Source organism: Ictidomys tridecemlineatus, chromosome 1 (assembly GCF_052094955.1).
Source record: "Ictidomys tridecemlineatus isolate mIctTri1 chromosome 1, mIctTri1.hap1, whole genome shotgun sequence".
Classification (NCBI taxonomy): Eukaryota; Metazoa; Chordata; class Mammalia; order Rodentia; family Sciuridae; genus Ictidomys; species Ictidomys tridecemlineatus.
Genome location: NC_135477.1, coordinates 58385167 through 58402800, shown reverse-complemented (window position 1 = coordinate 58402800; position 17634 = coordinate 58385167). Strand labels below are relative to the sequence as shown.

Below are 17634 nucleotides of genomic sequence, written 5' to 3'. Positions count from 1 at the left end.
AGAAAGAAATAAGAATATCTACCCTCACCACTCATGTTCAATAATGTTCTTGATACTCTAGTCAGAACACTCAGTCATGAGAAGAAAAATAAAGGAATACAAATAGGAAAAATAGAAGTCAAACTACTTTTGCTTGTTGATGACATGATTCTATACCTAAAGAACCTAAAACCATCTACCAGATTTCTAGATCTGATAAACAAATTCAGCAAAGTAGCAGGAAGATCAACATACAACAATCAATAGCTTTCTAATATCCGGAAAATGAAATCTGTTAAGTAAACTACTTCATTCACACACACACACAAATAAAATACTTAGTAATAAATCTAACTAAGAAGATAAGAGACATCTACAGTGAAAATTATAAAACTCTGAAGAAAGAAATTGAAGACGACCTTAGAAAATGCGTGTATTTTCATTTATGAATAGGTAGAACTAATATTGTCAAAATGGCCATATTACCAAAAATGGTCTACAGATTCAATGCAATCCCCATCAAAATACTAATGATATTCTTTATAGGAATAGAAAAAAAGAGTCTTAAATTTTATATGGAAGAATAAAAGATTCACAGTAAGCCAAATCAATCCTGAGCAACAAGAGTTGGCCTGGAGGTATCACAATACATGAACTCAAATTATATTACAGAGCGATAGTCACAAAAGCAGTATGGTATTGGCATTAAACATAGAAATGAAGACCAGTGGAGTAGGCTAGAAAACAGAGGCAAATTCATATAGATACAGTCATCTGATCCTTGACATAGGTGCCAAAAGTATATGTTGGAGAAACGATCACCTTTTTAACAAATGGTGCTGGAAAAAGTGGATACCCCTACATAGAAGAATGAAACTAGATCCCTATCTCTCACCCCAAACAAAATTCAACTCAAAGTAGAACAAAGACCTAGGATTAGACCATAAATACTACAATTGATAAAATAAAACATAGGATCAACATTCCAACACACTGGTACAGGCACTGACTTCTTTAATAAGACTCCTAATGATTAAGCAATAAAATGAAGAATCAATAGTTGGGATAGCATTAAATTAAAAAGCTTCTGCACAGCAAATAAAACAATTAAAAGCATTAAGAGAGAGCCTACAGAATGGGAGAAAAATTAGTTGGTTCATTTTCTAACAAGGGATTAATAACTAGAATATGAAAAGAACACAAACAACAACAACAACAAAAAACTAATAGCCCACTCAATAAATGAGCAAAAGATCTAAAAAAAAAATGACATTTACTCAAAAGAAGAAATATGAATGGCTAATAAATGTATGAAAAAGGAGATGCAAATCAAAACCACACTGAGATTTCATCTCACCTCAGTTAAAATGGAATACAAATAATAATTGCTGGCAAGGACATAAGGAAAAACATGCACTCATACATTGTTGGTGGGGCAGCAAATTAGTACAACCACTTCCAGCAACAGTATGGAGCTTCCTCATAAGATAGGAATGGAACCACCATATGACCCAGCTATCCCACTACTTGGTATTTGTCCCCTGCCACAGCTGAGTCTGTCTGGCCCCTGGCATTTTGCCAACAGTATTGATTGACAGGCGAGGCATTACTATCTGTCTCTGCCGGTACTTTTGAGTTCTCGCACTATTTTGGAGTTCTCATGGGGATTTCCGGGGATTCCCCAAGAGTTCCCATTGGCTGGGGAAGTGCAGGAGGAGGGATTTCCGGGAGAGATTTTCCAGCTGAGGGTTCCTGGACGAGAGCCGTGTGGCATTCGGGAGAATTCCCCAGGAGCGTGTGTGTGAGGTTTTTTCTTGCAGTTCAAAAATAAAGTTTGTTCCTGCTTCAGTGGCTCGTGATTTGTGCCCAGCCAGATTGCGGCAGTCCCCCCAAAAAAAAACAAAAACAAAAACAAACAAATAAAAAAATTGGTATCCTATAGTGATACACGCAAATTGATATGTATAGCAGCATAATTTACAATAGCCAAGTTATGGAACTAGTCTAAGGGTGCGTCAATTGACATGGATAAAGAAAATGTGGTTCACAGGGAGACCATAGGGACTACCATTGCATGATTGCCTTGCTGGAGACAGTACCACCGCAAATGCCTGTACCCACCCAGAAAGGACCACTGTGCTGGGATTCCCTATCCATCAACATGTGGCTCCAGCCAAACCACCTCCATCATGGAACACTGAAGCCACTGCTATAGCTCTCCCCATGTGGTAATCTCCACCATGGGACAACGGACAGGGCCAGGGGCAGCTGCTCCTTGAAGCACAGCACACCACAGTGCAGCATCACCGAACAGGCCGTCCAACACCATTGCACAGCCCATTCTTCCAGCCCTATCTCTGAAAGTGGTTGCTTCTATCTTGGGACACTTCCACTACCATCTTGGGTTACCTCCGCTGCCACCTCAGCCATCTTTAGTTGGGGAAGCTTCCATCTTGTGACACAAACGGGCCCGGAAGCCCAAAATCTACCAACAGGCTTAATACTACTGCCGCCACCAACTAGGGACATGGCTGCTTCTATCCAGGGACAACAACTAGGACCTGGAAGACCATCACCAAGTTCCCTGTGGGCACAGGTGCAACAGAGGTATCCCTACTAGGTGTGCTAACAGACACCATCCTGTTGTAGAGGTATCAGGGAGCCTTGCATGGCATCGGCTCTCTCTCTTTTTCCTCCTGCTAACACCCAATTTCTTTTGATTCCCCTTTCACTTGTCCTATAATCTAATACCTCTATATTCTCACATCCTACCTCATTAACATCACATCCTAATCCTACCTCCCCATTCTCTCTCTGTCCACTATTAGTAACTGTAACCATTATGCAAACCTACTGGCTATGTGGTAGAAGATAACCAAACTCATCATTTCTGTTTAAAGAGACAAAACTGTAAATATCTAAATAGAAGTTAATTGATTTATGGCTGCATATTGGTTGCTTTGGTGCTGCAAACATTCATCTCTCCCTTCAAGGTGAGGTACTGGTAACCTGCAGGGATACTTCAAGATTATAGGGTAGAAACTGCAATACCTCAGATCTGCACTGCAAGAGAGGAAGAGTCATAGACAACATGAAAAAACAAGGGGAGAAAGTGCCCCAAACAAATCAAGATACTACAATAATAAAGTCCATTGACATGGCAGTAGATGAAATGTAAGAGAAGGAGTTCAGAATATATATAATTAAAATGATCTGCAAATTAAAGAGTGACCTAAAAGAGCAAATATAGGCAAAGACTGATAACTCCAACAATGAAATAAGAGAGCAAATTCAGGCAAGAATTGACCACATCAACAAAGAGATGAGAAAAAATACAGTAGCAAAAGATAACTTCAAGAAAGAGATAGAATCTGAGAAAAAAAGAAAACACCCAAACAGAAATCCTTGAAATGAAGGAAACAATAAACCAAATAAAAAACTCAACAGAAAGCATGAGCAACAACAGACTAGATCATTTGGAAGTCAGAATTTCAGACAATGAAGACAAAATATACAATCTTGAAAACAAAGTTGACCACACAGTGAAGAAGGTAAGAAACCATGAACAGAATATCCAAGAATTATGGAATAACATCAAAAGACAAAAATCTAAGATTTATCAGGATAGAGGAAGGCACAGAGATTCAAACCAAAGGAATACACAAACTCTTCAGTGAAATAATATAAATTTCCCAAACATGAAGAATGAATTGGAAAATCAATTATAGGACACCAAATGTTCAAAATTACAACAGATCTACACCAAGGCACACTATAATGAATATGCCTGGCATACAGAATAAGGATAGAATTTTATAGGCTGAAAGAGAGAGGAATCTGATTACATGTAGTGGGAGATCAATTTGCATCTCAGCAGATTTTTCAACCCAGACCCCCAAAGCCAGGAGATCCTGGAACAACATATACCACGTTCTGAAATAAAATGGATGCCAACCAAGAATCATATATCCAGCAAAATTAAGCTTCAGATTTGATAATGAAATAAAAACCTTCCATGATAAACAAAAATAAAAAGAATTTACCACAAGAAAGCCTGTACTACAGAGCATTCTTGGCAGAATATTCCATGAGGAGGAAATGAAAAACAACAATGAAAATCAGCAAAGGGAGGAACTACACTAAACGAAAGGCCAATCAAAGGTAAAACAAAGTCAGGTTAAAAACCAAAAATAAACCAAAATGACCAGGAATACAAAATATATTTCAATAATAACTCTGAATATAAATGGCCTAAACTCATCAATTAAAAGACATAGACTGGCAGACTGGATTAAAGGGGAAAGAAAAAAAAAGACCCATCAATATGCTGCCTTCAAGGGAATCATCTTATTGGAAAAGCCATCCACAGACTGAAAAAACTATCACTCACATGGACCACGTAAGGAGCAGTTTCCATCCTCATATCAGATTAAGTGGACTTCAAACCAACGTTAGTGAAAAGGGACATTTCATACTACTCAAGGGAAACATACATCAACAGGACATAAAAATCGTAAATATGCCCCAAACAATGGGGCATCTAGGTATATCAAACTAACCCTTCTCTACTACAAGAATCAAATAGACCACAACAGAGAATACTGGGTAACTTTTAACACACCTCTCTCACCACTGGATAGATCTGCCAAATAAAAACTAAACAAAGAAACCATACAATTCAAATAAAACAATCAATAATTTAGACTTAACAGATATAGAATATTCCACCCATCAATGAGAGAATACACTTTTTTCTCAGCAGCACATAGATCTTTCTCCAAAATAGACCATATGTTATGCCACAAGGCAAGTCTTAGCAAATATAAAATATAGAGATACTACTCTGCATTCTATCTAACCATAATGGAATGAAATTAGAAATAAATGAAAAAGTAAAAAATAGAAGTTACTCCATCACCTACAAACTAAATAATACCCCACAAAATGACACACAGATAATGGAAGATATCAGGAATGAGATTAAAAAAAAAATCCTAGGGTAAATGAGAACTCCAATACAATATATCAAAATCTCTGGGACACTATGAAGGCAGTGCTAAGAAGAAAGTTCATTGCATTAAGCTCATTCATTAAAAGAAGAAAAAGTCAACAAATAAATGACCTGACACTACCTCTCAAAGCCCTAGAAAAGAAAAAACCAACACCAAAAATAGTTGAAAACAGGCAAAAATTAAAATCAAGGCTAAAATCAATGAAATTGAAACAAAAGAAACAATTCAAAAATTGACAAAATGAAACGCTGGTTACTTGAAAAATTAAATAAAATTGACAAACCCTTAGCCACCCTAATGAAAAGGAGGAGAGAGAAAACAATAATTACTAAAATTCGTGATGAAAAGAAAATATCATAACAAGACACTAATTAGAATTAGAAGCTATTTTGAAAATGTATGCTCCAATAAAATAGAAAACCTCAAAGACATCGACAAATTTCTAAAGGCATATGATCTACCCAAAATGAACCAGGAGGACATATATAATTTAAACAGATCAATTTCAACCATCAAAAGCCTACCAACCAAGAAAAGCCTGGGAACAGATGGATTCCAACTGAGTTCTACAAGACCTACAAAGAAGAATTAATATCCTCAAATTACTGCATGAAATAGAAAACAAGGGAACTCTTCCAAACTCATTCTATGAAGCTAGTATCATCCTGATACCAAAACCAGACAGAGACACATCAAGGAAAGAAAATTTCAGACCACTATCCCCCATGAACATAGATGCAAAATTCTCAATAAAATTTTGGCAAATCGCTGAGGCTGGGGTTGTGGCTCAGCAGTAGAGTGCTTGCTTAGCACGTGCCAGGCCCTGGGTCCGATCCTCAGCACCACATATAAATAAATAAGAAATAAAGGTGTTGTGTCCAACTACAACTAAAAATAAATAAATATATTTTTTAAAAAATCTGGCAAATTGCATGCAAAAATATGTTAAAAAAATAATGCACCATGATTAAGTGGGGTTCATTCCAGGGATACAACGTTGGTTCAATATATGGAAATCAATAAATGTAATACATCACATAAATAGACTTAGAGATAAGAATCATATGATTATATGAATTGATGCAGAGAAAGCATTTGACAAAATACAGCACCCTTTCATATTCAAAACACTAGAAAAACTTAGAAGGAAAATACCTCAACATTGTAAAAGCTATGTTAAGCCCAAGGCCAACATCATTCAAATGGAGGAAAAATTAAAAGTATTCCCTCTAAAAACTGGAACAAGACAGAGATGCCCTCTTTCACCACTTCTATTCCACATAGTCCTTGAAAGTCTAGCCAGGGCAATTAGAGAGACAAAAGAAATTAAAGGAATATGAATAGGAAAAGAAGAACTCAAACTATCATTATTTCCTGATGACATGATTCTATACATAGAGGATCTAATAAAACTCCACCAGAAAACTCTAGAATTAATGAATTAATTCAGCAAAGTAGCAGGATATAAAATCAATGCCCATAAATCAAATGTATTTCTATATACCAGTGATGAATCCTCTGAAAGAGAAATTAGGAAAACTACCGCATTCACAATAGCCTAAAACAAAACAAAACAAAACAAAACAAAACTTGGGAATCAATTTAACAAAAGAGGTGAAAGACTTCTAAATAAAAACTACAGAACACTAAAGAAATTGAAGAAGACCTTAGAAGATGGAAAGATCTTTAGTGCTCTTGGATAGGCAGAATTAATATTGTCAAAATGGCCACACTACCCAAAGTGCTATACAGATTCAATGCAATTCCAATTAAAATCCCAAGGTCATTCCTTATAGAACAGAAAAACCAATCATGAAATTCATTTGGGATAATAAGAGACCCAGAATAGCCAAAGGAATCCTTAGCAAAAAGAATAAATCAGGACACATCACAATATCAGACCTTAAACTATACTACAAAGCTATAGTAACAAAAACATCATGGTATTTGGTATTGGTACCAAAACAGACATGTAGACCAATGGTACAGAAAAGAAGACACAGAGACAAACCAACATAAAAACAGTTATTTATACTAGACAAAGATGCCAAAAACATACACTGGAGAAAAAAATAGCCTCTTCAACAAATGGTGCTGAGAAAACTGGAAATTCATGTGCAGCAAAATGAAACTAAACCTCTCTCTCTCACCTGCACAAAACTCAATTCAAAATTGATCAAGGACTTAGGAATTAGACCAGAGACCCTACACCCAATAGAAGAAAAAGGAGGCCCAAATCTTCAACACGTTGGCTTAGGACCTGACTTCCTTAACAAGACTTGGAAAGCACAAAAAATAAAATCAAGAATCAATAAATGGGATGGATTAAAACTAAAAAGTTTCTTCTCAGCAAAAGAAACAATCAATGAGGTGAAGAGAGAGCCTACATTTTGGGAGCAAATTTTTGCCATACACACTTCATATAAAGCTCTAATCTCCAGGATATATAAGTACTCAAAAAATATAAAGCATTAATCTCCAGGATATATAAGAACTCAAAAAACTTGACACCAAAACAAACAAACAATAAATGGGTTAACGAACTGAACAGACACGTCTCAGAAAAAGATATACAATCAATCAATAAATATATGAAAAAAATGCAACATCTCTAGTTATATATATATATATAGTTATATATATATAACTATATATAGTTATATATATATATATATATTATATATACAGAAATGCAATTCAAAAATACTTTAAGATTTCATCTCACTCCAATCAGAATGGCAGTTATCAAAAATACAAGCAACAATAAGTTTTGGTGAGGATGTTGAGGAAAAGGTACATTCATACATTGCTGGTGGGAGTGCAAATTGGTGTAACCAATCTGGAAAGCAGTATGGAGATTCCTTAGAAAACTTGGAATGTAACCACCATTTGACCCAGCTATCCCACTCCTTGGTCTACACCCAAAGGATATAAAAACACCATACTACAGTGACGCAGCCACATAGATGTTTATAGCAGCAAAGTTTACAATAGCTAAACTGTGGAACCAACCTAGATGTCCTTCAATAGATGAATAGATAAAGAACCTGTGGTACATATACACAATGGAATATTACCCAGCATTAAAAGAGAATAAATTCATAGCATTTGCAGGTAAATGGATGAAGTTGGAGAATATCAAGGTAAGCAAAATAAGCATTTTTAGGTCCCAAAAATCCAGGGACCAAATGTTTTCCCTGATAAGTAGATGCTAATCCATATCCATAATCCATTCAGCATGGGATGAATATAGATTATGCATTCAGAGATAGGCAGTCTTTTAATAAATAATGGCACATCTCCTTAGAAATAAACTTTTAAGATGAAGCATAAAAATTTAGAATGTGGTAGAGTTTTGAGTTTTGTTCTCGGCTTTTATAGGGGATTTTGTGGGGAGGCAATTTCAGTGGAAAAGTTTGAGAAGTACTGCTTAAGAAAGTGTAAAACTAAGTTGGGCGTGGTGGTGCACACCTGTAATCCCAGTGGCTCAGGAGACAGGAACTTTGGATGGGACAAATGGAAGGTGGGGAGGGAGCAAGGGGATAGGAAAGAGAAGGACATCATTACCCTAGGTACATGTATGATTGCATGAATGGTGTGACTCTAACTCGTGAACAACAAGTGAAGTGAAAAATTCTGCTCCATTTGTGTACTATGAATTGAAGAGCTTTCTATTGTCATTTATAACTGATTAGAACTAATTTAAAAAGAAGAAAATGCGGTTCATAGAGATAATGAAGTTTCACTTAGCTAAAACAAAAAATGAACTTATGTCCTTTGCTGTTAACTGTATAGTACTGGAGAACATCATACTAAGTGAAATAAGCCAGAATCAGAAAGTCAAGGGTCAGGTATTTCTCTTATACGCAGAAGCTAGAGAGAAAAAAGAAATTAAAAAAAATGGTAATTTTGTGAAAATAGAAAGGAGAGAGTAGAAATGGGGGGACAGAGGAAGAGAGAGGAGGGAGCAAAAGGGGAAAAACTGGAATAAAGTTGACCAAATTATATTAGGTGCATGCAGGAATACACCACAAAGCACTCCAACTTTATATATCATTATAATGCCTCAATTTAAAAAGATACGAAAGAAATCAAGTACTATAATTTCTAGTTTTATTTGATCAGTGAACTCAGGTTCTAAAAGTATATACAAAATAAAGTTGTGGGAAAAAATCCGTTCAGAATATTCAAGGTTTCATTAAATTCTATAAATACGTCAATAAGCGAAGGTAACAATGGTTTATATGAAAGATTAACAAGTAAGTGTGTAGAGAAACAAAGATATTTTTATCTATCAAAGATCAGAAAAAAATTAAAATTCATGCACTTTTAAATAGGCATTCCAAAATTCTTCCTCATCTTTACTATATAAATTTAAAAGAGATTAAGCTTGTTTAATATTTTTATAAATCAGCAACTTCTGAAAATTTAAGCTGCCAAATTAAGAAAATTCCCAATTCATAATTTATTATAAATAATGCACTAAATATGGAGGTAGTTATGGCTCCCAGAAGAATATTTTAGACACCATGAATGACACCACGAAAAATGATAAAATATGAAACGCTTAATTCTACACTTACTTTTTGTGGGGTGGGTACCAAAGTTTGAACTCAGGGGCACTAGACCAGAGCCACATCCCCAGCTCTAAAATTTTGTTTAGAGACAGAATCTTACTGAGTTGCTTAGTGCCTCACTTTTGCTGAGGCTAGCTTTGAACTCTTGGTCCTCCTGCCTCAGTCTCCTGAGCCACCACACCCAGCTTAGTCCTATACTTTTTTAAGCAGTACTTCTCAAAATTTCCCACTGAAACTGCTTCCCAACAAAACCCCTATGAAAGCTGAGAACACAACTAACAACTCTACCACATTCTAAAGTTTTATGCTTCATCTTCAAAGTTCATGTTCTAAGGAGATGTGTCATTATTTATTAAAAGACTACCTATCTTTGGACACATAATCTATACTTAGTGACACATGACCTGTTTGAAGAGTACTGAGTTAAATCAACGTATGTCTATCTGAAAAATATTTTCCTATATTATGATACTGAAACAATTTATTAATAATGCATGGTCACAAAACAAACTATTTGACATTTGTTGAGTATTAAATATGCAAAAGATGTTACATTAGGTTTACTCATATTTATTTACATATGTATTTTTTTATCTCAATGTTTAAAAGGTAAATATTATCATGCCTACTGTAATGAAAGAACTGAGACACAGAGATGAAAATAGCTATCCAAAAGCAATACCACTAGTAAGTTTGGCTACTTTGTACCCAGGTCTCTATTAAATCATGATTTTGTTAATATTTTATTTTTACAAAAATCTTCTCTAAACTGTTCTATTTATTTATTTATTTACAGTACTGAGGTTGAACCTAGGGCACTCTATTGATGAGCTACATCCTCAGCCCTTTTTATTTTTTATTTTAGACAGGGTCTTACTAAATTACTTAGGCCGGCCTTAAACTTGTGATCTGCCTGCTTCAGTCTCCCAAGTAGCTGGGATTATAGGCATGTGCCATAATACTATACCCAGCTTCTCCTATCTGTTTTTACCTTACTTTCCAAGTAGTGACCAACACAATGGCTACTAACATCTACAAAGAAACTTTTCACTTGTACCAGAGCTGTAAGGCTAATCAACAAAGAGACATGTAGGACTATTCCTATTGAAAAAGACACTAACATCTAGTCACTAAATTAAGTAGATTGTTAGGTCAAAGTTAGAACTGGCATTACAAATAGGATAGAATATAATTTCATATACAAATTGTAGATCTAATCTAAAATGCAGCAAAAAGTGATAGCACAAAGGTTCAGAAGTTACTTAGCAAATCCTAACTCTCATTAGCTTGTCACTAGCTAGTTACATGCCCTTAAGTAAATTCCTTGCCTCTCTAGAACTTATGTTCATTATCTGAAGGGATATGCTAGAAGATTTTTGCATTTCTCTCCACTCATAAGTTTTTTTATCTTTATAATTTTGCTGCCCACTCATCTGAATTTCCTTATCTAAGTTTCTGTTATTCTTAACCAGTACCTTTTTACTAACAGGTCTCTAAGCAATTCATTTTTTTTAAGTCTACATTTCTATGTGTACTCATCAGTGTTAGTTCTTTCCTCTTAAATTATCCCCCTACTCCTTGTTTCTTAGTCACTTTCATTGTATTGTTACATGTTGAGCACAACAAATTGCCCAACGAAAACTGCTGCTTAATAGTTCACTCTGAGTCCTATTGTTAAAATGCTTACAAAGGTATGGTGATTTGTACTTATATTTAAATTATATTGTATTTTCAATTCAAATATTCAAGTACATTAAAAGTCATAGGTAAACTGTGCTACTAACCATCTTCCAGTTTTATTTGCAATCTGCTCTTCTAATTTCTGTAGCTCCGATGTGTAAGCCATTATTCGAGTATTGCACACCATAAGATTCTTAACTGCCTGTAAAACCTGGTCTTTCTGAGTGCTCAGAGAAAGGAGCTTCCATATGCCTTCTCGAATTCGAATTTCTAAGTCTATTTTTTCTTGAATGCTGCAGTCCTAAAATAAAGAAAAAAGCATTTTTAAAAGGTAGCAAAAATCCAGAATGACATTTTTTAAATCCATAATAGAAAATGTACTAGGGATCATTCATTTTATACCATATTGAGAAAGAAACAAAGTTTTAAATATATAATAGTATTAAAATAGAGCTTTTTAAATTTTTTTTTTTTTTTTTTGCAAAACCTTAATTTCTTTCATTGTTAGAAAGTTTTTACAATCTACTGGACAAACAGAAGAAAAACAATAATGAGACAGTACATATTCTTACTGTAACTATACTAGGTTTAATAGTGTCCCCCCAAATTAATGTTTATCCAGAACCTCAGAATGTTATCTTGTTTGAATGCAGGGTTCTGCTTAGAAAATGTCACAGGTCTAGCTACCTCAAATGGACACTTAGAATACACTTCTGGACATACTGAGTCATCAAGAAACTACTAAGTATTTTAGTTCTGAAAGTCTTTTTTTAAGTTCATTTAATAATCTTATAATGATTTGATCTATATACAAGCTTCACTTTCAGAAATAAAATTCTACAAATTGAATATATGGTTCTGATTTTATTCAATGATTTTGTAAAAAAAAAAAATCTATAAATCACAAAGGTACTCTTTACCACAAACATGCAATAATGCTTCTTTTAAGTCCATTTTTGTGTAAAAATGAGCACTATTACTTGCTTTCTAACTACATCAAAATATAAATTTAAAATATGAAAGGAATCTAATAATAATAAAAGTCTCAGATATTAGAAAAATAGTTATTTCAGAAAGAAAAGATGTATGTTAGGAGAGAGATTAGTCTATAAAGATTACCCCCAAAAGAGAAACTGCAGTAGATGATTTAACTTGACTATCCAAATCAATCAACTGTGCTTTTCACATACAGAAAACAGATCTAATTACCTTCTGTAATTACATCATGTAATCACCACATAAAAACCTTCTCTTGGTGTGTTGTAACTCAAAACTGGTGTACCATATAAACGTAGTCATTTGCTGGTTTTCCTTTTTTACACATGACTGAATTTCAACAACTCCATTTCATCTTTTTATGACTTGTCAGCCCCAAAGTAAATTCTTCCTTAATGTAATTAGCAATTAATTATAAGAATTATCTATGTGACCCATATGTCTCTTAACAGTGGCAGACTGGTTGGTATTGGAGAGTGAACACAGGGAGCAACTTGATGCTGAGAGGAAGAGCTTTACCCCAAAACCCAAATATAAATACCATCTGGTGCCACTAAATTCAACTTTGCTTTTTAAATGCAACAATGAGGCATCCAGTTGAACTAGCACATGACTCTCAAAGCTGGCTGCTTCTTAGAATCATCTGAGGCAAAGAAGAAGGGCTTTATTAAAAAAAAATAATAATAAAATGCTATCTAACCTAAACCAATGAGACCTCTCGAGGTGAGACCTGAGCATTTTTTAAAAAGTTCCTCTAGTGATTTTATGTCTTAGATAGAGAAGGAACTACTGGACTACTGGAAATTTCTACAGCAACCTAGAAAGTTGCAACAGTGTTACAGAACCAGCAGGTGGCCACAGCCACATTAAGGAATCAATCTGGGCTTCTAGAGTTTCTATCCTATGAATGAAGATTGCCTTCTCCCTGTCACTTATTGAAAAAGACACCATAAAATTATAGAAGAAGAGAAATATAAGTTGAGGTTTAAAAAAAAGACTTATGTGTAAGATTAAGCTAATACTCATAAGAAAATGAGGTATATTCAGCAGATGATACTATTAGAATTCTGATCTGAAAAAGTTACTAACAGAGGTTAGTAAACCATTGCCTGTTTGTCACTTGTTTTGTAAATGAAGTTTCACTGGAAAGCAGTCATACTTACTCATATTGTCTATGGCTACTTTCAAGATACAATGCAGAGTTAAGTTATTTCAACATAGACTATGGCCTACAAAGCTGAAAATATCTAGCCTTTACCCACACCAATTCACATACATAAACTATGACCCTTCTCTCTTGCTGAGGGAGGTCTAGTCAGGCTAATGTAAGTGGATCTGGGGTAGCTAACATAAGCAGAATGGATTGGGAAGTGTATGCATGGATTTTTTAATGTATTCTGAATAATTCTAAAAGGTTATCATTTTAGCCAGAAATGTGTTTTCCACGCAACTTCTTTTAGTATACATCTATTCTTTCCTTGCAGAAGTAGACCTCTCTGGGCAAGCAATACTAGCTGTAGTGTAAGGGTTGATGGAATCAAAGAAGTTGGTTTTAGTTAATAAATGCAACAAAGTGATCCTAGGGAGGAAATGAGGGCAACCACTGAGCATTCAATGGTGATGTTTACTGTTTAGGGGGCTAAAATCATCTGTTGTTGCCTCAGCCACAAGGAAATGGCCAAACAGAGTCAAGGCTGATTAAGACCAATGGCAAAAGCATGTTTCCTTGTACCTATCCCTCTTTGCAGTGTTTGAATACAAACCTGCAGAATAGCAAAGAATGGGATGGAGCTACCCTCTTCTTATTTCTAGTTCAATTTTCTGAATAAGAGCTTGCTTATAATCAAGTCAAATAGAAACCTACATTGATGTCCTGATCTTGTAAGTACTTAAAGTTAGGCTAATAAAAATAAATGAACAGAGCAAGGTTGAGAATCAAATAGGAGGACACTTTATAAATCTAAGGCTAGAGGTATATCTCAATGACAGAGTTCTTGCCTAGCTTGTGCCAGGTCCAGAGTTTGATCCCACTGCAAATAAATAAACAAATAATCAACAAATAAATAAAATTTAAAAAGTAGAAATACAGAATATATGAGAAATTGAATTGGTTTTACAAGCTAGAAGAACGCAAAGAAAGTACAAAGAAAATGACCTTATTGTTGTTATTAAGAACTAATTTTTTTAAAAAAAAATTGAAGTTGGGCTGCTGGGAAGACAATATAGACATTATCCAGTAGTAATTCCGATAGAAATTATCATTCACTAATGAATGATAAATTGGGAGTTCATAACCCACTTCAATCTAATGTATGAAATATGATATGTCAAGAGCTTTGTAATGTTGTGAACAACCAATAAAAAAAAATTAAAAAAAAAAAAGAAAAGTCAAGTTTAACTAAGAGACCAAGGTAAAGATAAAGAAAAATTATAGAAGACTATATATGGTAGGATCGCAGTTCTCCAAAAGAAATTTTGTGTATTTTAAGAATTGTTCATGTACAGAAAAAGGTCTGGAGCTGTTAGCACTACCATGAAAATGGAATTGAACAGAGAATTCTTAAACTTGTAGTTTTGTATCCATTGACTTTTCAGCAATTAGGTAGTATTATTTCTCAAATTTAATTTTCATTCAAGTCTTTTTCAAGAGCTTGGACATTTTAAAATAAAAAATAGCTGACTGCCCCAATTGCTCAGATGAGTGGGACAAAGGATGATGATGATGATGATAATAATAATAATAATAGTCATCTCTGAAGCATGTCATGAGTGCTGGTGCTGTACTCAGTACTTTAGAGAGGTTCTCAAGTTCCAACAACTTTCTAAGAAAGGCATTATAGCCAATACAACTATGGAAACTGGAGTTAAAGAAGACAATTTAATCAAAATTGTACAGCATTCTACAACTTTGGAAACTAAACTTAGAAAAGACAGGTAATTTAATAAAATCTAGACAAGCAGAGTTGGATTTGACCTGACTCTGAATCTGAAACTAATGTTCTCTGCTGTGAGGAATCAGAGATGACTCCAAGGTTTAATAGGTCTTTGCCTAGCATGTGACCACATCAAAGTCTTTAGTCTTACCCCTATTAGATGACAATTTCATTTATATGGAAAAAAATACACCAAATAAAATATTTATTGTTTGAAATCTATTACTATTTTGTGATTTCTTCCAAGGTTCAAACAACAGAAGCAATTCCACATGAAAATTATTTTGACTTTAGACATCACTAAACACATGTATATAACCCAGCACTTATGCATATTTAATATTTAAACATTTTCATTCCATGCAATTAAACTTATTTTGTGATTTTATCTGCTGTCCTTTTTCCTATCCTTCCTAAATATTATTGCAATCACAGCTAATAAATATAGCTGTACAGCTACACCTATATGATAGTACAGGAACCTCAACAGACTGTCAATTCACTAGAAATCAAGATTATGCTAAAAATTGGGGCAGCCAAAGTACCTAACAAGATTTTTTTAAGTATTTTAATCAAAATATTTATTTTTAAATGTTGACATAAACAGCACAAATTACTAATAAAGGTCCTGGACTACCAAACTGTAACTCCTAACATCTTGCTTTATTTTATTTTTCACAGTATTATTTAAGACTTCTCAAAATCATATTACCTATTAAGGAAACTCCAGGCTTATAAACAAAGATATAAGGTGCACCATATGAAATTGCAAATATTATACCCACAAAACAGGCAATTTCATATGGTTTAAACAACTGCACTTCATGAGTAGGTAAAAGGCAGAGATTAAAAAGGAAGTGAAAATCCAAATGAAAGACGCCATTGTTTTCTTTTAAGATCTTATAATTATGGTTAAGAGTGGATGGTATATTTAAGTAATGTTGCCAAGAAATAAGGTTGGTCTATGTTAAGTTAAAAGGTTTCTAACATATATTTTACATCATATCTAAAAAGCAAACACCAACTACTAGGGAATGATATTGTTTATTTTGTGCATATTCGAATATGTATCAACAAAATCCATCAATACGTACAACTAGAATGCACCAATAAAAATGTGGGGAAAAAAGCAAGCGTCAAGCTTATATCCAATTCAAAGTGTCCTCCCTTTTTCTTTTCTAATTATATGGAAAGAATTCACTATCAAACTTTCAATTTTCTAAAGCTGAGAGGTTGCAATTTGCTTCTTCACCCCGCCTCCCACCAACAGTTAATGTTGTGCACAGACATCGCTCGAAGAGCTATGCTTTCCATTAAATCCGACACCAAGTCAGCAGTCCTCCAGGGCGTTCCTGCAAATCCCGGGACACCCCCTGCCCCCAGCACCACCTACACTTGTAAAAACAAGAGCCCAAACCCTGCGGAGGGCAACGCACAGGAGTGCAGAGAAACGCGCTGCGGGGCTCTGGCATCGCGCCCCATTTCGGGCCTCAGTTTCTCCCTGCAAAATCAGAGGGTGCAGATGGCCAAGTCCTTCATAGCCCCAACAATGCATCTCCTAGTCCTTCCCTTTGTGTCTGGCGACTGCGGTCTTCAGGGCGCGAGGCTGGGGCTTCCCCGACCACCAGACACTGCGAGGCGTAAAGCTGCAGCGGAGTCCCTCTCGCGGGCTGCAAGCTCCCTCCTGACTCACCTGCTGGGCGGGAAGCCCCGCCAGGCTGAGCTCAGGCCCCTTCAGGGTCTGCTTCTCCATCTCCAGCGCAACCAGTCCGGGCTGTCGCCTCTCCTTCAAATGGGTAATTTGAAAAGCCCGCCCCTGACTGGAGCCTCAAAGTACGCCAACCGCTGGGCCGTACCAAGTCCCCGCCACAGGGGAACTGAGCATCGGGGGTCGCCAGGGCCTCGCGCACGCGCAGTAGGTGCACCCGGCGGCTCCCGCCGCCGGAAGTCGGTAGAGACCCGATTGCTGAGTGAGGACCTAGTGGGAAGGGTCCGGCGGCTGGCAAACTTAAGGAGCTGTCGGAGAATGGGGCGGGGCCTGGAAGGGGGCGGGCCGAGGGGCGGAGTCGGCGGCTGGGCGAGCTGTCCTGCTCAAGGTGTAGGCTGCGGGTTAACTGCGCCCTGCATTTGCCCTAAGTAGGGCCCTCCAAAGTGATCCTAGCAAACCGATTCCAGGCTGCAGTTCCTGGACCCCCGCCCCAGACAACTCAAGGAACAGAGTGTCACTAGGAGACCCCGGTCTTGCTCTCAGAGAACCAGGTGGCCTGGCTCTCAAACCCTCTCATAGTACTGCCTTGTCACCCAAACTCACTTAGAAATCGTGGTCTTGTGTATCAGGTTCGTGAGGCACCATGTCAGCTATTTTGCAGTATTTCCTCTATTACCCCCAGTGTTGTGTTGTGTTTTTAATTCCAGATGTGTTCCATCGCACCCCCTCTTCTTCTCTCTTCTCTCTCA

General features: G+C 36.0%; 1 protein-coding gene across 1 annotated transcript in view; it reads right to left on the bottom strand.

Annotated features, from left to right (window-relative positions):
• The window catches only part of Rtkn2 (rhotekin 2), a 75457-nt gene extending 58266 nt beyond the window's left edge, over nt 1–17191 (bottom strand). The window contains exons 1-2 of the mRNA XM_005334309.4: nt 16871–17191; nt 11353–11549 (exon numbers count right to left, since the gene is read on the bottom strand). Coding sequence (XP_005334366.1) covers nt 11353–11549; nt 16871–16930 — 257 coding nt within the window. The 5' untranslated portion in view covers nt 16931–17191. The remainder of the gene's footprint in view (nt 1–11352; nt 11550–16870) is intronic.
• Between the last annotated feature and the right edge of the window lie 443 nt (nt 17192–17634).